The sequence below is a fragment of the Cryptomeria japonica genome, chromosome 3, assembly GCF_030272615.1.
Source record: "Cryptomeria japonica chromosome 3, Sugi_1.0, whole genome shotgun sequence".
Taxonomy (NCBI): domain Eukaryota; kingdom Viridiplantae; phylum Streptophyta; class Pinopsida; order Cupressales; family Cupressaceae; genus Cryptomeria; species Cryptomeria japonica.
The window spans coordinates 950,421,662-950,446,619 of record NC_081407.1 but is presented as its reverse complement, the minus strand read 5'-3'; the positions used below and the strand labels follow the sequence as shown (position 1 = coordinate 950,446,619).

Sequence of the window (24,958 nt, the reverse complement as noted above, 5' to 3'; positions counted from 1 at the left end):
ACCCATGCAGAGATTAAGAGAAGCAAGATAAAGCATGGCAAGACAAAGTCCAAGTCCACCTTGGCATCAAACACTCAAACTCTGATCTGCAGTTGAAAAGGATCAGGTTAAGTCAGCAGCATGGTAAGGAAGACATGTCCAAATGCATTCCAAGTCCGCCTTGGCCAAGACTGCTTCAAATCCGCCTAGGAAGGGAAGAATATGTGCCAAAAGAAGTTAAACTCTGCCCTATCCAAGTGCATGATATAAACAAGTGTGAAGTCCGCCATATGCACATAAAAAGATTGTCCTAACATTCATGAAGCCCACCTATGCTGGATGGAAGGTGGCAAAGAAGTCTTAAAATTTGCCAAAGGTTGGAAAGGGGTAGATGGCAAAATAAGTTCCAAGTCCGCTCGAGGAAGGAAAGATTAAAAAGTCTAAGCAACATCAAAGTTCACCCAAGAAGGTTGTCCAATGGTCTGCAAAGTCCACTAGGCATGGAAAAAGGATTAAAGCAAGTTAAAAGACGACACAAAACATGCTAAGTCCGCCTTGGCATGATATCATTCAAGTCCGCCCAACATGTTAGAAATTTGGCAAGCAAAGGGATCTTTTGACATGTTAAGGAGAAAAGCAAAAGGTTAGAATTAAGTTGGATGGCCAAACCTATCCAAGTTCGCCTAAACCAAGACATGAAAGAGAAAATTAAAGCAAAAATGAAGTTAAAAGAGAATTGTCCAAACAACTTGGAAGCACACTTCGAAGAAAAAATTAAAATTTCCCAAGGAAGATTGTCCAAACATCTTGAAAGTTTGATCAAACACAGACATTCCAAAGTTAGCCTAGGCATAAATGAAATATGTGAAGATGCCTAGGCCAGACATGAAAATTCGACCAAGATTTGAAGATTAGACATAACGATCAACTCGCCATGGTGTAAGACAAAAATTGGCTAAAGGAAATATAAATTCGACAAAATAAACACATGGAATCAAGGGTCAATCTGGAAAATAAATTTGACACATCAAATATTTTTAATATTTTCCAATACTTAAATTATTTTCGAACACTTTAGAAATATTGGATCAGTGAATGGAGAAAGGTTCAGACATAGAGTGGAGATAGAGGATTTTTGGGCAAATGCTGCAGATGAATTTGACATCAGAAAAAGACTATGGTCCAGACTGCCAGTAAGCTTGATCAGAACGACTGAACCTTTCCTTGTGCCGGATCAGCTGAAATATAATTCAGAATATACTCATCCTAGCTTTGATGAGCATGCACCCCTTTCTCCTATCAAATGGTCAAAACCAAAGCATGCAGGCTTGAGCACCTTGATGCGGCCAATTGTGAAATATTCCAGGTGGTGCGTTGATCAGCAAAGTCATAGATTAAGACGGCATCAAGTTTGGATATTGACAAACACATCTATCCAACATCAAGGTTATGAACAGGGACACACACATCCAATCATAATTACCAACTCCTGTAATTGGGGACAAACATCCAACCATTTACATCATCTTGTGAATAAGACAAGCACATCCATTCACAAACAACCAACAATTGTGATTGGGGACAAACACATCCAATCACTTGCATCAAAAGTTTGAGAACCAAGTCCTCGTTGTCACATACGTAGCCACCATTATAGATCACTGCCACTCTAATCACAAATGATATGAGACAGTTGCCGCTGCCACCTGGAAACCGGTCTTGGCTTTAGTCGTTTTGGCACAAATAGTTTTGTCACTAATACAATTTTAAGGCCCCGTTGCTAGTGACTAACAAGAGGTCGTTGAATGTCCTCCAGCCTCTTGTGCTTCCATCCTCCATTTGATTTGCTACTTAACAAATTTGGTGTTTGAGGCTTATGAAGAAAGAATCTATCCCCGCCATGATGTGAACTTCTTATAAGGAGTGTCGAGTACCACCGATCATGCTCTCCAATTATAATTGACACAATTATACACACACACACACACACTTTGGATAACACAAATATTTAAGAATCGTTAAAAAATAGAACCTATAATAAAAACGATACAACTTGACTCAAATTTCGACAAAGACACAAAATATAACTCCTAACAATATAGACCTGACTGATGAAAGTTGAAATCACCTAGCTAGAGTCTTAAAACTGATACACATGGAATGCTAAATGCAAACATGCCACAAGCAATCCCTGCAATTGTGAAGCAGTATAGTAGTCTCAACTTGCCTTCACTACTGTATTTATTATATATATATATATTCACACTTTTTTTATCTGTCTTGACATAAATACTTTTGATAACACAACAATTAAAGAATCATTAAAAAATAGAACCTATTATAAAAAGGATACAACTTGACTCAAATTTCGGCTAAGACACAAAATATAACTCCTAACAATATAGACCAGACTGATGAAAGTTGAAATCGACTAGCTAGAGTCTTAAAACTGATATGCATGGAATGCTAAATGTAAACATACCACAAACAATCCCTGCAATTGTGAAGCAGTATGGTAGTTTCAACTTGCCTTCACTATTGTATTTAGTATATATTGCCTTCAAAGCTTACCCTGCCAAGATGATATACCATTGTCAGCTATGATCAACATGCTGTTGGACTTGTCTGGAATCATATGAATAAACAATTCTAGCTGATAATCAAGCTTGTTCTTATATGTCAGTCCCTCGAATTGAACTTATCCAATACATCAGAAGAATTGCTGATGAATTCTCCGAGAAAAAACTCCTTATTGCTATAAAACATATTGATGATCAAACTTAGCAACTAGTTGATCTCCGCCTAAAAAGCAAAGGTTTTTGTCTCTCCAGCCATTCTTTCGATCCAGTAAAATTAGATCTCAAGTGCTCTAAAACTCACGTAGAGGAAAAATGCCAAACAAGAGATGGAAAACCAGCTAGAGCTGTGAGATCTAATAAGCAAACTTATTAATGGAGAAGTGTCACATCCCCTCCTATATACTCTTAATTTGATACTTAGTTGTGTCGATGCCTTAGATGGATACTGGTTTCTGAAACAATGATTTTGATGCCCTACAAGATTTTGGTTTTCCTAACAGTGGTATTCGGTTTAACAATGATGCCTTAAATGGTATTGAATGCTAGAAACAGTGGTTTAGTCTAAATGATCCCTAGTTGAAATTGCTTTATTTCTTATTTTTGAATATTATAAATATATGAAATGTGATGGCATTTTCAGTAGAAAGAAAGATTGTTGATATTCATTAAGGATATTGAGAAGGTTGTTGGAGATTATTGATATAACTGAAAAAGGATGATAACTATCTTTATAACATTGTTTTGTCATTGATGTCAAGAAATTGATTTTTTTATTCAGTATGATGTTGCCATATCTTAAGAAGTATGTTTTGATGAGTATTAAGTGGTCGGAAAGTGACACAGAAAGAATGTGATGAATAAGGGGAGAAATAAGTTATTCAATGGGCAACTATTATCGAGTTAGACAATGATGAGATCATGATGTTTAGATTGTTTTGATGTCCTACATATGTTGTTGATTGTAAGGTTAATACTATACTATGTCACCGAGCAAAGAACCTAGTAGGTAAACCCTAAGGAACCTAGTCGGTAAACCCTAAGGTTATAGATATCGGTTAATGAAGACAGAATGTCTACCGAGTGAAGTTCAGTGTTAACCGAGTAACAACCGAGTTATGACAGTGCGTATTGGATGAATACAAGCATTATTTAATGAAGGACAATGATGAGCTGGAGTTGATTTAATGATTGGTATGACACACATGAAGTTTGTTAAGGATCTATGGCAAAGGAAGATCGGCAGGAAGATCTACAGCGCAGATTGAACCGCAATAACCTTGTGCAAGTTCCTAGAAAGGAATGCAAGTCCCGAGGCAAGGTAAAACGTTTTCAAATCGGAAGGATACATTAAACCTGGTCAAGTTTGAAGATCTGATGGCTAAGATTGATCATGGGAAATGTGATCAAGGAGATTAAGCGGTTAGCAATTGTTTATAAATAAGGAATTGTTGATAAACAATGTATGCAGGCAAGTGTAAGCACAAAGATGCTACATAGTGATTACCGAGCACAAAAGCTTGAAGACCTGTTTGAATAACAAAGTAGAGAGCCCAGCAAAGGGACAAGATAAGTCTTATGACTAGATTGTTTTGAACAAATAAGAATCTGCTTTAGCATTTAAGATGTGAAGTTGCAGATATATTTTTATTACTGTTATTTTGTAAGTGACAGGAAATCTCTTAACCGAGTGGACTTAACAGTCTTATTTGTAAACCCTCTAGCAAGGTAACATTCTAAATGAGTGTTTGAAATCCTTTAACAAGGTCACTTCTAACAAAGTGAAGATCCTAACAGATCTGAGGGAAATCCCTTAACCGGGTCACATCTACCAATGTGTTTGTAATCTTTAACAGGATTCGCTTTTAACCGAGCATACTCTAGAAGAGTATATTTCTTAGTGGGTCCGAAATCCCACAGTGGTTTTTCCCTATTTGGGTTTCCACGTTAAATCTGGTATTATATGTGTTATGATGATTATGTGTTTATGAGTTTGCATGTTTAGTAGTTTTTTGGTTATATTGCAGAAGTATAAGTTACCGAGGTTGAATCTGTTGATTTTATGGATTATTAAGTTAGTATGATTCACCCCCCCCTTTCATCTTGTTAGTTATTGGCATCAGTACTTTACAATTAGTATTAGAACTATCAAAATGTTGTGATGTTTCATTTACGTAAAGTAATGTTATAACTGATCTTTTGATTTAACAAATATAAACATTAAGGTTGAATTGTCGAGATGTCGGACTAACTACTCTAGTTTGGACAAGTGGATGCAGGAATGACTAGGCCTCCAAGAAGAAGGGGAAAAGATATCACCAAGAAAGAGGGAAGCGAAATGGTTATGGTCAATGATTGTATGGTATATAAGACTGGTATGTACTACCTAATGTCAGCTAGTGTAACCATGTCAACCTAGTTTCCCTATTAGGATCATGGGAATTATGTCCGTTAGTGTCTCCGACTTGCTCCGGCTCGTTTGTCGAACCTTTGTACTTGCGTTGCGAAATCATTATTATGTATCTTCTAATATCGTCTTAATTAATACCTTTATTAGACATGTTTTCAACTTGAGGAAGTCGACTCCGTATATATTTACGTTACAAAAAAAATATACTTTGATCAATTGTAAAATAATTCTAATAAAGGTATATTGTTTTTAAATTTTAATTGTTTTAAATAAAAAGAGAAATATTTATTACCTTTATTATTTAATTTATGTTATTATAAAAAAATATATTAAAGACTTAGTCTTTTTAATTTCTCTTGGACCTTATACGTTCTTTTAAAATCCAATTTTATTAAATATTAGTGCCTTCACGTTAAAATGTTTTATCTTCTTACTCCTTATCGGCGATATATTTATATTTTCGAATAGATTATTATATGGATATGGGAAAAGCTATAAGGATTTTTTGGGGCAATTTAATTTCTCCTCGGACGAGATTCCGCCTCCCAGAGCCACAACAAGGGATGGCGAAATCATAGTGAACTCCCCCGTAAAACATTAGGGTGGCGGAGCATATAGGGAGTGGAACGATTCTTTGCGGAGGGGAATTTTTATTTGGTCTTTTTCATTATTCTCTTCTTCGGTAGCTCTTTTTTATTTTTCGGCTAGATGGGAGAACTAACGGGATGGAGTGAAGGCACTGTATATCTTAATTCCTCTGCAGTGGAAGGAAGTGCATACCAGCCACCGTAGTTGCTAGGACTTCTCTGTTAGTCAAGCTGTTACAATACTCTTGTTGTTACAATACTCTTCATATTCCAGGCATGTGGACTCTCTGATAACTTTCTTTTTCAATAGAGAGCATTTATACTGTTGCAATGAAGCATTAGCTTAAGACTACAAAGAGCTCTTTAGTTTTAAGTGTTGTATCCTCCTGAGAAATCTTGCTAGATAGATTTCTTTGAGCAGCAACGAAAGCTTTTTCTTCCTTTCTTTCTTTCTTCTTCTGCATAATTGTTTGTGACAGAGTCATTTGGTGATAATTCTGCTGGTGTCATTATTAATTTATTTACTATACGGTAGGGGCTTCTATTTCCAGCAAGTCAGAAATGAGCATATTATTAATGCATAATAATTTGAATAAGGGGTTGCTCTCAGCCAGCTTTATTTTTTTTAAACAAAACTTGTAATGTGAGAAAAGAGTGTCAACCCCACCGGTAATTTAGGAAGAATCCTTATGAATTACTGTTTCTATTTTTTTTTTCTGTTAATAAATCCAAGAGTGCAAGTCGGATAGGGTGGAACTGGCCCACATGTAACCTTGTAGACAAATCCTTGGCCAGGGTGCACTAGCTGCATGTAGTGCTTGTCAATTCTGAGATTCCAGATACACTCATAGTCAGGAAATTATACCAGTTAGCAGGTAGCTATAGGGTGTAATTTGATTACGGTTGTAGGGTCTTACACCAGTTCCAACATGACTTGACATAACCATTCTCCTTTACCCTTGCGGAGGGTCGGGCCACTTCAATTAGAAGTGAACAAGGGGGATCGGAAACGATCTAAGGATGGGTGGATAAACGCCCTGGTGATATCTTTTTCCCCTCCAAGATTCAAAAAGAATTTAAAGATAAGCAAGTCTGCCAGAAAATAAATGAAAAGTACATTCTTAACCTTTCATCTTTTCCTTTATATAGAATTTAGTTGCAAACGTATTTTCTGTTCATGTTTCCAAAGAACTAATGTTTATTTTGTTCAATGATGAATATTTTTCTTCCCGCACTGTAATTTTGTTTTTATTATATAAAAATAAAAAAACATTTGATAATGGCATCAGCTTCAATGTTCATTATTTTCTTTTAAATAAAGGGTTAAACTAGTCATTACTTGCTTTCCTGTTATTTAATGTTCTTTAACTAGCCGTTATATGCTTGATTTTTTTGTATGTTACAAGAAGATTCGTGAGGCACAAAATAATGACCTCGATTGCTGTCTTCCTGCCTTACTAAGCAAACTTATTTAGTGAGCACAACAATCAATTTATTCACCCTCATACAAATTCATAGCTCAGAAGCCAAAGGTTGGCAATGTGTAGCTGTAAAACCAAGTTTGAGTCTCAACTACGCAACTGCTTTGATACAATGATCCATAACATACACCATGAGCGTTTGGAAAACACAAATTATATATCCCAAATCTACAAAGAAGAATCGTGATGCTATGCATTATGAGATCACTAATAAGTGAAGCAAGAGTTTGTTTTCATCCAACTCACAGTTTGAGATTTCTTGTACTGCAATCAGCTCAGCTCAATAATTGCATCCATTACAAATTCTTCATATCACTGTGCAAATATTCTCCCTGCAGATCTTCAACACTAAACACTGGCTTCCGTAGCCATCTCTCATTAATGGATTGCTACAAACTCACCACACTTATTTTGTGTTGCTCTCCTCTTTGTTTGAGATGGCAATTTATGCTGAATCTCTCCCCCAATCAAATGATGGCCTTTCCTTTCGCGCTTCCTTTTACTTGCTAACACTACCCACGATCTTCTGCTCCTTCTTAGCGGCTTCTTGATCAAATCCACATATTGAAGCTTCAATAGTTAATGTCTGCCATAGAATGCAACTTCACCAAGAACAAAATACATCGGGCTCTGATACCATATCAGAGATTTTGTGCAAAAATACAGACAGAATTTTATACAAATAATATGATGCTTCTATTTCTCATCTCACTTCGTTCAATATCACATTACATATATAGGATTCACAAATCCTATTTTATAGGAAACTACATAAACAACTTACCTAATTATATTGAGTTGATATAAATAAATATTCATACCACCAATAAAAAAACCTATTAAACAAACTCTAACAAACCTGAGGGATAATTGCTATATGCATCCTATAAATGATGCAATATTTCTAACACTTTCATGCTCATCTTGTTTTGTGTTCTAAATTTTTGCTACTATTTCGTTGTAGTCAACATACAACGTCTATTAGTATGTTTTGATAATATTGGTTATCCAACTATGTATTAATTTGTTTGTCATTCTCACTAGTTATAAGCGTTGGTTGGTTGACGACTGTGTTCCTCTTGGCAACCGTTAGGTCCTTTAAATATATTGTGTATCGTCAAGGAAAGTAGTATGATAGAGTTTGATCAACTATAATCCTTGGCTGACCATCTCTGGTCTTCTTCTCTATAATAATTTCATATGCAAATAAAGATTTATTTTACTCTTGTATCTAGTATGCATTGTCATCTTTATTATTATTTCATGTATTCAATTTATCAAATATAGCAGTAAACATTTGACGCCTTTGCCTTAAAAGAAATCAAGTCAAATTTGAGTGACTCATGCCCTTAGATCCCAATAAAGGCGAGAAGAGGCCACAGGGTGGTCAAGACCAAGCGATTAGATGATCTTTAAGGATTGTAGAACAAAGAGAACGAAGAAGAAGATTATACGAACATTTGAGGAAAATCCAATAGGACAATTCCCAAATCGGAGCCCTTCCTGAGAACGAAGTAAAAGTCGAAGCATCAACCAAAGTCATAGTCGGGAAGAGAGGAAAATCTTCACTAAAGAACACTTAGAGGGAGAGTGCGAAGAAATGGCCAACCACTTACCAGTCCCTGACGAAACATACCCAGACCTTGCCGACCAAGTAGGATAGCCATCCATACAGCCATCCATATAGACATCAAACAACAAAGAAGAAGAAAGAGACCCTAGACATGAATTAACTAAAGCATTTGAGAATTACACCACATCCGAGAACTATCCATCTCAAGAGAAGAATTGAAAATTGGGGGAACCCAGCCAAAGACTCCGAGGAGAAGAGAGTCCATGAACGAAGCAGAAGGTAATCGAAGTGCAACGGAAGCTAAGAGTGGACATGTGGAGGACTCGTACATGGCTGTAAATGTAAGTGAAGCACTGAAATGTCGAGAGAAAAACAATCCAACCAGTTCCAAGGCATAGGGGGTGTACCGACCAAGAAAGATGGTGATTCCCACAATGAGTCCAAATGTCGACAAGTAGAAACTCCCTAAGTTCATGAGAAATGGATCAGAGTACCTAGTAAGGCACTACAAGATGTGCAAAACTATCTGGATAGCAAGTGGTCGGGAGGATAAAGATTGTTGGCTAGTTCACAGAGCTTGATGATGAATCCACAATCTCTTTGGCTGCATTGAAGAAGGAATGAAGGCCAAGTTTAAATTGCTACGAGATGGCAATGGGATCTTCACCAAGATTTATAACACCAAATAGGGGAAGCACGAGAATGTACAAGCTTACAATCGTAGGCTCAAGGAGTTACTAGTTAAGATGGAGAATCAACCAACTAATGGGCTAAATAAGTGATGGTTCATCGAGGGATTGATTCCCTCGTTGTGCAAGAAAATGAAAGTGGTACCTCTATCATTGTACACTAATGCTTATAATCGGGCAATGGACATTGGGAGTGAATCAAAAATATCTTCTCAGGGAAAATGGAAGACAAACGATGACGGGAGCACCGAAGGTAGCAGTGATAGAATCTTTGATGCAATGACAAAGAATCTTCGGTAGCAATGACAAAATATTCGGTGCAATGACCGAAGATAGGAGGACGAAATCAAATACAATATGACTCCAAAGGATGTCCTATCTACAGTGTTGACAATGTGGCAAATGGGAACACTTTGTGAGAGCCTATCAAAACAAGAAAGACAATACAATTACTGTGCAAATTATGTGGCCCTGGCAACCATGAAGACACCGATTGCCTAAAGCAAAAGGGTATTAATATGCTGGATATGGAGGAACAAGCGGAGGCAATTCTAGCAATCACGAGAGCACAGATTAAGAAGACAGTGTGCCTGGAACCTCGTATGGAGAAGGAACGACTCTGATAAGCCAGAGAAAAAGTAGAACAAGTAATGGAAAAGGAATGAAGATCCTCCTACAAAACCGCAAGTACGCCATTGCGGTCGGAGTCAAAGAAGAACATAGTACAACAAGAGCTACAAACAACCGTCCCCATCAAAGTGACAGACCTTCAAACCATGTCACAACTAAGAGTAGCAATTACCAACACAATTAGTGACGACCAAAGTTGGCGACAAGAAGACCCAAGTAAAGACATGATAGGAGAGCTACCACCTGAGTGGGACCAAGTCATTGACCCAATGTTGCTGACAGTGAACATCGCAAAGCAATCGGTTGTGATTGAAATGGAAATCATGGGGAAGAACCTCACAAATACCATCATCGATGGAGGATCGGGAGTAAACAGACTGCCAAAAGACACCTAGAAGTGCCTTGGGAAACCACCCTTTGGCCACCAACATTTCACTTGGTGTCAACAGGAATGGAATCAAGTTGTTGAGGACGTTAATGATGCAAATGGTAACAATCGTGACCAATAGTTCCCCTTGAATTTTGTGGTCATCTTATTGTAGAAGAAATTGTATGATGCACTACTCGAGAGAGGATGGCTGGTAGCAGCCAAAGCTGATCACAACTGGAAAAAGAATACAATCTCCATTGAGAACAAGGGTCAGAAGTATGTATTTAATTTAAAGAATCAGGCAGTCAATGAGGTAGCAGACTCCTTGGATTCTTCAAATTCAAACTCTGGAGAAGAATGGACGGAGGGTCAAGGTTAGATGGAACCAAATGACGAAGGGATTTTCGAGTTACAGTCATGTTCGGAGGATGAAACAAATTCTCTCTATGGTTTATTTCACTGGAAAATGGAGGCCTTTGAGGTATTTCCGTCAACATGTAATTTTCTTGAAGCCATAACTCTTGGTGAAGAGCAATCAATGAAAACATGTAAATGGAGGCATGATGCTATAATTACAAAAAAATGGGGTCAAGGGGAAAAACAAAAATTTATAGAAGGGAATGAAAACAAAAAGAAAAAAATGAGGATGATGAAAAAATTTTAAAAAGAAAAAATGGAGCCGAGAAATATTACATTTAAAAGGAAAAATAATAGCAAGTGGAGGAAAAATAGTTTTTCATTAAAACATGGAGAATATTAAAGAGTGCAAAAGCCAATTTATTAAAGTGTTGAGGATAGAAATAAATAAAGGAGCCAAATTAAAAAATATTATAAAGTATGGAGAAAAAATAAATAGACAATTAAAGGCCAAAAATATAAAGGTGAGAATTAAAAAATTATTAAATGTGGGGACATATTCTCAGCAACAACATATTTCTTATTCTCGGTGGATTTATAATTTTTATTCTCAGCAACATTATATCTTTCACTCTCGACGACCTTATATCTTTCATTCTTGATGGTAGCATTATATCTCTCATTCTCGACAGAAGAGGCATCATATTTCACTCTCAGCAGCACTAAGTCCTAGCATATTGATAGAAGTTGTAGCTTACTCTCGATGGAAATCATTTTACTCTTGGCGGAATTCAGTTTACCCTCCGCATAATTCCATCTATTCTTGGCGGAATTCATTTTACTCTCCATAGAATTCATCTACCAACTACGACTTCTATTGGTGCATATTGTATAGCAAGTCTTTCCTAGGCCACATACAAACTCTTCAAAGTGATATCGTACGACAATTATTTGGGGGCAACATATGGTGCTATCATGGCATACGATTTAGTAGACATTTTCTCATTGTATGACCAATTTACACACCCATCGTATAGTATTTTCAAGGATTCATTGTATGGACTCTCCTCAATAGCATAGTGCGACAATTTGGTTGTAGAGTTGTACAACTTTCATTATGGCATAATATGACGACCTCACATTCACATAGTACAGCATTTACAAAAACCCATCATACAATATCTACAAGCACTTCACATTGTATAGGAGGCGGGCACAATAATTCATAGCATATGGCACTCGTACTTGGTTACAACCTCCAATCAGTTATATCATATGGCATGCAGGCAATTTCATAGTACGGCGAAGAGGATTCTTCATGAAATATCATACTTTAGTTTGTTGCATACATTCGCTAAACACTCCAAAATCTCTATTTACGGGCTTTGTTAGCACTCCTTTTGGCATCTTAAAAAATCAGAAAAATGATGCACGTCATGGAATTTTGTGTGGTTTTGACGGTCATAATTGGGCTTGGCAACGAGGGCTCTACCCCTCGACCCCACCCTACATTGCAACAAGGAGCACACGGCATTGCCCCCATACTCCATCACACTCATTTGATTTTCCAAGAACTATTTGAGTTTACATAGTACAAGTCATTGTCTAGATTATTGTTATTAGTCTTCATTACAAGGCATCAATGAGGACTTGCTTGACAAATATGCAGCTTTGAAGATTAGCATCAAGATGGTCGAGGACATTGTGAAGTTGATTTGGTGTGTAGGCCCAAGATATCAAAGAATTTTGAAAAGTTCAAATTCAAACTAGAGTAACGAGGATGTGCTGAAGCAATGCTTGGCCAATTTTCAAGACCGCAAGTGTCCGAAGGGATGTAGTGGATGTGATTTAAATTTTGAAAGGAGATCATTCTTTATTTAATATTCTTTATTCTTTTGCAAAAGTTTGCTAAAGTTATAAAGTGAATCTTTTTTTATATCTTTTTGGTTCACTAGAAGTGACCGTCAAAATTGATCAAGGTAATCTTTGGAATTGTAGTCAAAAGAGGAGTCCATTTTGGAATGGGAACTTGCATCCTAGTCAAACTCGTGTTTGCATGTCCTTTGAGTGAGCAATATTTTCCTTTTGAGGGCTACAAACTGTAAAATTTGGATCATTGTAAGTTTCCGAAGGTTAAAGATTTAGACGTCTGATATAGTTTATCTTTTAGAACATTTTAATATCTAGTTTTCAAGCATTTTAGTATAGTGTAAATGCTATTGGAACAAGAAACCTAGTGAAGTTAAGTTGGATGATTGTAATCCTCATTTTGAAGAAGAAATCAATATAAAAACAAGCTGTTCATGCAATTCTATGATCTTCTCTTGCATATAATATGGTACTTCTCTTGCTGCTTTCAATTTATCAATTGTTAATGAGATAGATCTGTTTGTATGAAACTGTTAAATTCATTTGTAGTTTGTGCATGTAATATGGTAACTGGAAAAAAAATGAACGTGTGTCTTTAATCTTATGAATCCTTTGAATCTTACATTGTTAATGTTTCGGGTTGTGCTATATCACTATATGAACATTGCTGGTTAAAATAATTTAATTGATAGTTGATCCAATTTAAATATCCATTAGTTATCTCTTGAATGTCCTAAATCATCTTTTGCAGTTTCTTTTGAAATATTGTTAGAGTAGGATTAGATCAAATAGTCCTCTAATCTGGATAGGATTCATCGACAGGCCCCTTGAACAAACATATCACATTGGCCACTTAGTACACAACACAATCGCGACCCGACTCCCAAGACCTTGGAAGGTGATTGATCAGAAAATCTGTTATCTTTTTAGGAGAGGTAAGGAGAACTCCTTGCCTATGTTGCAGGTGTCAATTTGGCCATTAACAAGGGCACAAGACTAACAAAGAGAAGCTATGCCAAGATGGTGATGCTGAAGGGAAGATAAAAAATCAGTAGAATGTAGAGGATTGGGAAGGTAAATAACATTACCAAGGAGCAAAGAAGATCTCCTTGTGGAATGTTAGGGGCCTGGCCACTAACAAGAAGCACTTAGTCAGGCACCAAATGGAGACCTCAAATTTAGACATCTTTATGATCCACAAACCAAGTTGAATTCAAGAGGAATTGAAGTCATGAAATTAAAACTAAAAATTTGGAATGTGGAGTGTGTTCAAGCTGATGGTGGCTCTAGCAGCATTGCCACTTTTTTGAACCCTCCCTCTATATCACTAGTAAAGATAGTAGAAAATAAATTTTGGTTAGCGTATGAGGTGAAGAGCCTTTCATCAAATTTCCAATTACACTTTGATTAACATTTATGAACCAACCACATGTCTAAGGAAGAAACAAGTTCCGCAAGAGCTTGTTGCATTCTTTCAATTTTCTCCTAATGCATTTTACATTCTTGATGGGGATTTCAATGCCATTCTTCATGATCAAGACAAGCTGGGTAGGGTTTAGACAAGAATTTAATCTCAAGTGGACTTTGTTGAAAGAAATAATCTGCTTGAACTATGAGGAACAATTCCTATACTTGGACAAACAAAAGGTTGGGATTCAAAAACATCTCAGAGAAATTGGATCGCCTCTTTTATTGAGGTGATTTGGGTGTTTGCTCAAAACATAAGAGTGCTTCTTGATCCCTTTCTCTGGTTTGGATCATCTACCCTATTCAATTTAAACATCTTGGATGATAAGAAACCAGCAGGAAGACCCTTCAAATTCAAGAATATGTAGATGAGAGATCTAGAGTTTCTACCTAACATAGAAAAATGGTGCTCAAAAAATACATAGTCTGGCTTTAATACATTCAAGTTATTTTCAAAGCTGAAGTTTGTAAAGGGCAATCTGAAACTCTAGAATAAAGAACACTTCAAAAATATTTTCGCAGAAAAAAAGATTCTAGAAGAAATCTTTCGGCACCAAAAATCAAGAAGGGTTTAGCTAAAAGATGGAGATAGGAACTCAATTTTTTTCACAATGCTACCAAGGTTCACAAAATCCTGAATAGAATAAGAAAGATCAGATCATCTGAAGGATCCATCCTGGAAGACCAAGATTCTATCAATTTTAAGGCTGTCTGGTTCTTTCAATATCTCCTTATATATCATCTGAAGGATCCATCCTGTAAGACCAAGATTCTATCAATTTTGAAGCTGTTTGGTTCTTTTAATATCTCCTTAATAATTGGGATGGTTCAAACCTGCAATCTCTTCAACAGTTCATAGGGGGCATCCCCGAATTGGTAACAAAAAGCCATGACAAATTGCTGACCAAGGCCTTTTCAGAACAATAAGTAATGATGTAGATTCATTCAGACAAAGCCCCAGGTCCTAACAACTTTTCGACTAGCTTCTTTCACAAATATTGGCACATAGTTGGGAAGGATGTATTGGAGGCCAGTGAAGAATCTTGCAAAAAGGGTAAGCTTCTGAAAGACTTGAACACTATATTCATAGCCCTAGTTCTGAAAAATAGAAGGCACTATCCTTCAATATTTACCAACCTATATCTCTTTGTGATACTATCTACAAAATATTCTCTAAGACATTAGCAAATAGACGAAAGTTGTTTCTCCCAAATATCATTGTTAAAGAACAAGCGGCTTCATTCCGAGAAGATCTATTTTGGACGAGGGCATTATAGCTCAAGAAGAAATTAATTCTTCCATGTCAACAGGCAAAAACTGTATGCTGGTCAAATTGGATATTAATGGACTGGAGATTTCTCTTTAAAAGTTTTGGAAGCTTTCAGTTTTGATAAAAAGTGGCTGATCTGAATTTGAATTTTGTAGCAAGCACAAGATATTCATTCCTCATCAACGAAAAAACCACAAGGATTCTTTGGACCCTCAAGAGGACTTTGTCAAGGGGACCCGATCTCCTGATTCTTATTTACAATTATGGCAGATGCTCTTGGGAGAGCGTTCAGCTCTATGACTTCCCTTGGAAGATTAAAAGGCATTTCAATCGCCAAAAATCTTCCTCCTGTCTCACATCAGCAGTTTGTTGACAACACAATGTTGTTTAGATCTGCAAAAAGAAAGAAAGCCAAATAAATGAAAAGAATCTTATTCTCATATTCCAAAGCCTCCAAACAAATAGTGTAAGCTGCCAAATTGGAAGACTTTCTTCTCCGCTAGCCCAAGCAAGCAAATGGAAATCCTATAAGTATTGGAATTTAAAAAAGGTTGCCTTACCAGCACATATTGGACCTTCCACTCTCCACTAAGCTCTAACAACAAAGTTGTGGGACCCCATGCTTGCAAAATACACAAATAAAATTTCCTCGTAGAAGGGGGCACTGGCTGTCCTAGGCTGGCAAAATCATAATGTTGAGGGCCATTATATCAGCCATTCCCATTTTCCTCATGTTATGCCTTTCTATTCATACAGGAATTAATCAAAAAGTGAAGCAAAAAATGAGGGCATTCTTCTAGCAGGGCTCATCAAAACAAAAGAAAATCCCTCTCATTGGTTGTGATTATATTTGCAAGCCAAGGGATGAAGGTGGTGTTGGCTTGAGAAACCAAATTTCACAAAATAAAGTTTCGGAGGCAAAGTTGGTTTGGAAGGTTTTCTTGCAACCTCACCTACAGTGCGCAAGGATAATACAAAATAAATACTTAAACAATCAAGACCTTGCAAGAACTCTCACTACTCCCAATCTTCCCCCAGGCTCTCAAAAATGGAACTTCATGATATCATGTAAATCTCTAATCAAAAACCACTTAACTTGGGACATTTATGATGGAAGTTCTCTCTTTTGGGAAGACTCGTGGGATGGATATCCCATAATTGAAAATCAAGCTCCCTTTCCCAAGGCTAAAAGGATCCTAACTAGCCTCTAGGACTCACATGTGGCAGATTATATGATGGAAGATTCTTCCTTGGGTATACCAAAATAGGTTTGGAAATATCTTAGCTTACTAGACATTCCTATAGAGGAGAAAGAAAAATTAAAGGAAATTTTGGAGGTGAGAAAAATCTTCTTGTTTGCAAGAAAAAGATAGCATCAAGTGGATCAGTTATAAGTCATGGCAATACAATGCTAAAGATGGTTATATGGTCTCTAGGGTTGGTTCAGAGAAAACTGGCATTTCCATTCACATTTGTTGGGACAAAGCATGATTGCCCAAGGCCAACATTTTCGCTTGGGCGGCTCTACAAAAGAAAGTTCTAACTACTAATAGGTTCCTCAAGTTGGGGTTTCATGGCCCTTCAAGATGCCTCTACGAAAATTGGGAAGAAAATGTGGAGCATTTATTCTTAGGTTGCCAATTCTCTCAAGATTGCTGGAGGTGGTTATGTGTAAAGCTTTTGTTGCATTGGTGTTCTGCCCAGTGATATTCATAGCTTATTCAAGGCTTGGACCATTCTAAACAAGAACACAACTTTTGTCGGTCTTTCAATTCTGATTTGGGAAATTTGAGAAGAATGCAATATGATAGTTTTTCAAGACAACACTCTCTCGATGCCCTCGTTTTAAAATGAGGTAGAGGCAGCGATTGTGGAAGTGATCAATAATAGGGCAGATTTACAAGAATCCCAAATGAGGTCTTTCATTGGGTGGGGCAACAAGATGACAAAATCATAGTTTGGCATTAAAGCATCCCATGTTAAAGGGGTTGGGGGTATTAAGACCCTGCTCAAATGGAAGGAAGATAAGTGGAAAAATCCACCTTATGGATGGTACAAACTGAATTTCAACAAAGCTTCTATAGGTAACCCTAGTGTCTCAAGCATTGATTGTCTCATTAGCAATTGGAATAGATTGACAATTGGCCATGCATCTAGACATCTTGCAGAGGAAACCGATAATGAGGTGGCAATTCAGGCACTTACCCTTGGCTTACAACATTGCCAAAAATTAAATTTCTCCAAAATCGAGATAGAAGAGGATTCATCCCTTGTCATAAATGCAATAAAAGAAAAATCTTTAATAGGTTGGAAACTCAACACCCTACTCAAAGGGGCCAAACCTCTCTTGTCTTGCTTGGAGGAATATATAGCTAAACACATTTATTGTGAGGCAAATATGGAAGCAGATTCCTTAGCCAACTTGGCAGTCAATAGCATTGAAGAGTTTTTTGTTGTGCCACAACATAATGTCTTGACCAGGTGTTCCATGAAGATGAAGCTTCAAAAGTACATCAACAATTATTTTTAATCGTTAGTGAGATATTTTTCTGGCTGGCAGGTTGAGTCCGTGGGATTGGCATTCATTAGGCTTCACTCTCAGCCTCTCAAGCATGTGCGAAACACATGGAGCCAAGCTTAAATTAATAAAGAAGGATCCTTTTAATTCATTCCTTATCCAAGGGTTTAGCATTTCTAAGCATCTTGCTATAGATACTCCCATCCGACTAGTTAGTTTTTGTCGCCAAATGGCTTTCTTGGTGGATATCACAGAGAAAGGAATAAAACTATTTTTAAAACCCATCATGGGCTTATCCTCTTGGTTGTTTAATGGGTTCTAGGGGAAGACTTAAAGAAAGCAGACCACAAATATAAGGTTAACACAAATATCTCCTCCCAATTCGTGGCCTCCTTGTTGGATCTTGGCAAGTTGGAGGACATTGTGAAGGCTATTTCATAGGCTCTCATAAAAAACAATCCTTCGATTATCTAGACAAGATTCTAGGCGTGGCTCACTACGGTGTAGGTATCCCTCTACCTACAAATTCTAAAGGCTACTGGTGCATGGGGAAACAATGAAGCGGTTCCCTTTTCTTTCTAATTCCATGTCTATCACTCTAGCTCAACATTGTCTCAATGCTACTAAAGGCATCGAGCGGTTGTTTGAGTTTATTAACACAAAATATGATAAATAATGTGCTTTGGCTAGCAAGAGCCAGAATGTAAATACTAAAAATCATATCAGTATGTTTTTTTGTGTGTATGTAACCTCTTCTCTAGTTTGTAAGTCACCAAGGTTTTGTTTCGTCTTTAATGTAAGGGGCCAATAGCTATCTATACCCAGCACAAACATATTATTCACCTTTAGGTATAATAGGCTATGTTTTCAAGTTTTTTAGTCTCCTAGTTCCAAGGGCTAAGTTGGGCATTGACCCAAAATTAAATTGACATAGTTTTTGATCTTTTGATTCATACAAACGAGAGCTTCCCCCCTTGGGAGCAGTTTATCCATCAAGAAAAATATTAAATTGTATGTTAAAAACATTTTAAAATATCTGAAAACTACATTAAGGTCGGACCTACCTTTGCCACCCGAAGTAGGTTGGCAACAACTCCCTTTGTTGCTTGAAGGAAGTCGACCATGTTAGAAGCATGAGCTTGTATGGTTGTCATTGATGTCAAACATGGTTATTTGGATGGATATTGGTCCGGATTGTTGGCTTGATGATGATTGTAATGAATGACTTCATATGTTGTCATTGATGGAACATGTACACACACACATATGTTCACATTGTCTACCGGTATTACTTCTAAAAGTTACTTGTATTGCAACCGGTATTGGAAGCTTTGTTTATGATGGTTTAGAGAGTGTCAAATTGGTACATGGTGACATCCAATATATGAAGGAAATAACTTGACACCAACTTGAAGATTCAACGAAGACCATCAAAGAAGCAATGGAGGACAATCGGTTTACATGTTGATAGAGGTTAACTCTAACTAGTATCGGTGTTCCAACCGGTATTCACTAATTGTGTGATGAGTTATCACCGGTCGTGATGAGTTACCCTAGCTGACAAATTTTGGCGGTAATTTGTGATGAGTTATGTTTGATTGTCCAGATACACTGCACCTAGGAAATTGTGATATAATTTCTAAAGCCGACATGAAATCTATATGTCTATATAATGACATTATGATGAATTGTTTTAGAGATATGATATGAGATGATTTGATGCGAAGATAGAAGTGTTAAGTTGTTGAAGGCATTGTAGAATATGTTGGTGATGCAGTTTTGAGTGCGCAGAAGAGGATCTATTCAAGCAAGTTGTGCTACTTCTAGATCACACCACCTATTGTTTTCTAATCACTACAACAGTCAAATCCCCTAACCGAGTAAGCTCCGACAAGCTTCATTGTACAAATCATTTAACAAGGTGATCCATTAGTTTGGATTCAGAAATCCTCTACTGAGGTTACTCCTAACAGGGTATAGCTCCTTATAGAGCTTTGGGATCTTTAACAGGATTCGCTCCTAGCAGAGCACTTTTGTAGACCTTATCCGGTCAGTTACCTATTACTGCAGATAGTTAACTTGTGAGTTCCATCTCACCATGGTTTTTCCCATTTGGGTTTTCCACGTATAAACACTTGTGTTATGGTGGATGTTTTACTTATTGTGGATGCTTTAATATCATTTTGGATTGCATGCATAGTGTTGAGTAAACTTGTTAAGTATATCTATCGATCAGTGTTTAAAGTAGTACTGTTTTTGGTGTCACTGATCACCCCCCCCCCCCTCTTAGTGCTTTATAAGTCTATCAATAAGCTTTGTCAGACCTTGATTATCTGGATAGAGTTTGGTCTAGATACTCTTTTGGTGTTGATTGTGTCATCTTGTATTTAGGGTGGTCTAAAATGATTTTGGTGCCCTCTGGATATGTTGTTAATTGCATTGTGGTTTAGTGGATCATGTTCTTTTGGTTTGGATATGTGCTAGAAGATGTGTTGAGATGATTATTTGGGTCTCACTTTGGTTTGTGGAGATCCGCATGGAGTATTTTGCATTGGAAGTGATTATATGGCCGGTTAGTTGATTATATCTACACGTTATGTTTTGTAACGTCTTTTGGAATATGTGCTAGCATGTGCGGATTGTCGGATTGTTCATGGGATGATGTATTATGATATGCTTTGGTTCCCTCTTTCTCCTGGAGTGGACCAATCTAAGTATTTTTGGTCCGGGTGGCTTATTTTGTGTAATATTGCTTATTTTATTTTGGCTGACCCTTGATTGGGATTTCAATGTTGTATCTCATATATAAGATGTGCAGAAGGATGAATTGAGTATGGATGAGAAGTTAATTATGTGAGAAGTGTATGCAAATGATTTGCAAGCAAATTTGAGTTTGTGGTGATGCGAAAGTCAGTTTGGGAAGAGCTTTGAAGCTGATATATTCTGCCAGACAGAGTGTTATGATAGTGGAGATTATCAAAGATGTTTGCCATGTTATTGTTCGCTTGATTATTGTTCAAGGACAATTTCATGATTAGGAGAATCCTTCTCACTTTTAGTTCAGCTATTTCATTCGTTGCTGATTGACAGTGAGTCCTTTGGCAGCAGTTTGTATCTTGTCCTGAAGAAGTGTTCTTCAGCTGCACAAGTCCTTTTTGTATCTTGCATAAGGTAGTGCACCTTAGTTTTGCAAGTCCTTCAAGTGTTGGTGCTCCTTGGCTACAAGCCTAAAATGTTGTAAACATTGTCATTAATATTGTGAGTTGGATTCTCACCGTGGTTTTTCCCTATTTGGGTTTTCCGCGTAAATCTGGTGTTCATGTGTTTATGTGTTTTTGTTTGATGTGTTGATGGTTAAAGTACTGATATTGAATAAGTTAAGTAATAATTATTTTTTATGTTCCGAACTGATTCACCCCCCCTCTCAGTCTTGCTAGGTGTTCAACAAATCACAACTCCCAACTCCTGCAGCATTGCATCAAATGAAGTCTTGAAGCCTTGCAATAGCCGCCTAGTCATCACACGACTCATCCTCATGATTATTGACCACTAATTGTAGAGATTCCATGACTCGCACGCCTAACAAAAATAGAAACAACTTTGAGATGATCAAAATTCAAACAATTGTAAATGCTCTAGTCACGTCTCAAAGTCTTAGACTAATAATAGTAAAAAAATAAAAAACACCTCATGGTGCAATGATAAGACAAAACTTAGTAGGTGTTCCCTTTAGAGGGTAAAAACCAGTGCTCCCCAAAGATGCGTCCCCTACCCAAAATTACCACGTCCCCTTTAGGGGGCGTTTCGAGGATGCAGGGATGAGTAGGAAACATCCCCACCCTTTCCCTTATTTGGTCAAACTTTAGAAAATGCCCTTGAGACGTCAAAAATCATTCAAGGTACATTACGGGATGGATAGCCATCCCCAAGATGGCCAAGAGATGTCCAAACATCACCCATCTGTCTCAAGGACATCTACCAATCACCTAACATACCAAGAGACATTTTAGTTTTTTAAAAAGACTTACAACCTTTCAATGCTTGTTTAGTTTTTGACATTCCCATCTAGCATTTACAAAAAAAAATATGATATGGTGTGCGCCATGACAGTCTGTGTGGTTTTAAAGATGTTAATTTGGGCTTGGTGGTAGGGAATCCACCCCTTGACCCCACCCTATATAATGCTGCCCTCAAACCCCACGATCACAAAATCTACAAAACACATATCCCCTATTCCAAATCTTTGCATCTACACAATCAAAGCCACGATCAAGTATTATCTTCTTTCATACATTGGACAACTTGTTTAGCATACAAGGACTGCCATAGACAAAGTTGGCATACTACAGTCATTATACAATTGAATATGAGTTAAGTCATAGTTGGCAAGAAATGTCATTTTCATAATACAAAAATGTATCGATCATGCCTTGCACAGACAACTCATAAAACAACCCCATCTATTAGTATCCCAACTAAGGCCAAACTAGAACACAACTAATTATCTTTTTACTTAACTGTTCCTCTTTGTTAATGAGTTTGACAACAAATCATGCAATCTTGAAGGCTTCCAAAAAACTTTAACAGTAAATGCCTCACTTGAATGTACACACTAGTCAAGGGTGTCTTTATTAACTCATACTAATATGTATATACAAAGAAAATCATAATTCCCATTCAATTACCTATGGTCACAAAGGTTTTATAATGTCTATGATGAATGCTTTATCGATGTTATAATATGAATATTTATAAATTTTCTTTTATTTAAAAAAAAATAGTCTTTCCCTGTCATCCCCTAAAAACTGGCCAAAAAATCCCATATAGAAAACACATCCCCCCATCCTCTCCCGTCCCTATCCCAGAAACTTAAGGGAGCATAGGTAAAAAATCAAAAAAGCCTTAAAGAAACATTCTTTAAAACTATGTCCTTTATCCATACAAATATTAGATTAATTTCAATATTTTTTCAGTAATGTTTCAAAGTCTGCCGAATTTCAAACTTCATGGCCAAAATTCAGTAATCCATGTGACTTCAAAAAAAAAACCTAAAAGAACGCATTTGAGCTTGCTACAAAGAAATGGAAAGATCTAGTGAGGAAAATAAGTGCCTAAGGCACCGAATACTCTATGTCACCCATTTTTCTGACCCTTGGTTTCCTTCCAAATAGCAAGGGTGCTAAGACCACAAGGTGTAACAAGATGGAATCACCATGTCACAAACATAATGGCTAGGGCAGTTATGAAACTAATATGGCAGTTATGATTTAAGCATGGAGGTTTCATCACCATCCTAGTAGCTTTGCTGACTTCTAAAGGAAAATGAGGAAACACGAGAAAAAATTGGAAAGCCACAGAAAATGAATGGAGAACAAAAAGAATTCGAGCAGATGAATGAAAGCAGACTAAGAGCGACCAATGAAAGACAAACAACTAAACAAAATTAGGCATGGCAAGGGTACACCTTTTAGATGAGGTCTATAAGTCATTAGCCGACAAAAATGTGGCACCTTAAAAGCATTCAGGTGCATACAATAAACGATAGTTCCTGGGAAGATTGAAAGTGAAACTACATGCTATCAATCACTAGTGCAAGGGCTTACACCTAGTAACCGAAACTTCTTACAAAGATTGGAACTAGCAAATTCAACCATCACATAGCATCGATGGCATGTCCCCTATAAGATTTGCAATCAATAACCAAAACTTGCCTCAAAAATTGAGACTACCGCAATGAGCCATCACATAATGGCAATTGTGACTTGCGCATCCCAAAACCATTCCAGAGCTAACACAGTTAATCACAAAGTCTTCCCCCACATCAATCATCCCCAATCACATATATTCTGTCTCAATTGTAATAAAATAGTCCAAATTTTAAGCAAAAATTATGGATATGATGCCGAATTTACATAATTATCCATGCACAAACTTACGTATTTGCGTAGACATACCCCCACAACAAGACCCATCCATATTCAATTTTACTATATGTGTATCAGATTCTATAAACACAGATAACTGAGCACCAAAGAATAATAACTGTTTGGTACCAAAAAAATGTTATCTTTTAATTATTTAATAATCTGCATTTAATTTTTTATAATATTTACGTAGAATGATTATAAAACCATGGATTATTGGTGTTCTACTAATGATTTTTTGAGTGCCCAATACCGTGGGTTTATAGACTCTGACAGATATAGAATACAATACAGAGCACCCAAGTCTTCCCTTATGTCAATTTTCCATGGCTTGATTGGTAAGGATGATTTCCCTCAGGTAAGAGGCCATCAGGATTCATTTTTACTGAATACGAAAACAAATAGACAGCCTCCATGGACTAAGAAAACTGATAGGTTAACTGATTTATATGCTCTAATGATGCACCATTCAGCATAAAATCCATATAAAAATTGAGTACCCAAACATCTACTCGTCCATATCAATTTCTTATATTTAACAGGTAATACCTTGGAGGAGTACATCTGATGAACAAAGGCCCTTGGGCGTAATTGCCCAATCTGGCGCTGCCATATCTGTTGTGCACCGCACTCGTGCATCTTCCTTTTCCCCATCCCATCCATTTCCACTGAACTCATTTCATTGAATATGTGAAATTGGATTTCTCTAATTAAAATCGCCCATGCACAAATAATACTAAATCTGCAACATTAGGCTATGGCAAAGTACATTATCAGCAGGGTATTATAGGAAGAAACAGTGCACAGAGGACGAGTTAATAATGAAACAGTGTATATAAGGTAACGTAGGCGAAAGTGAAGGGAAAAGGTAAGATTCATTAATGGAGTTTCTCGGTTAACAAATATATATTTATTTTATTAATTATATAAAATATTATATTATTAGTTAATAAAAATTATGGATTATTGACTAATTTTAGTTAATTTGTAAAGTTAAGAAATTTATAGAAATAGTTAAATTTTATAGAAATAGTAAAATTTTAAGATTTAGTTTTTTTCTTTATATGGTTCTAGTTTAAATGAATTATATTCTATATATATTTATGGACATCTTTTGGAGATTCTTATTTGGTTCTTAGTTTATGTAAATTGTATATTATATTTTTGGGTTTTTTATTTATATATAATTCTAATTTGGATTTTCCATTCTTAATTTACATAGATTGTCTATTATATTTTTATGATTCTTGACTACATA

The 24,958-nt window shown here is 36.6% G+C and overlaps 1 protein-coding gene across 1 annotated transcript in view; it reads right to left on the bottom strand.

Moving 5' to 3' along the window:
* LOC131038923 (uncharacterized) overlaps positions 1-24,575 on the bottom strand; it is a 120,872-nt gene extending 96,297 nt beyond the window's left edge. Inside the window, exon 1 of the mRNA XM_057971509.2 lies at positions 24,250-24,575. Within this exon, the coding sequence (XP_057827492.2) occupies positions 24,250-24,378 (129 nt within the window). The 5' untranslated portion in view covers positions 24,379-24,575. The remainder of the gene's footprint in view (positions 1-24,249) is intronic.
* Positions 24,576-24,958: the final 383 nt, after the last annotated feature.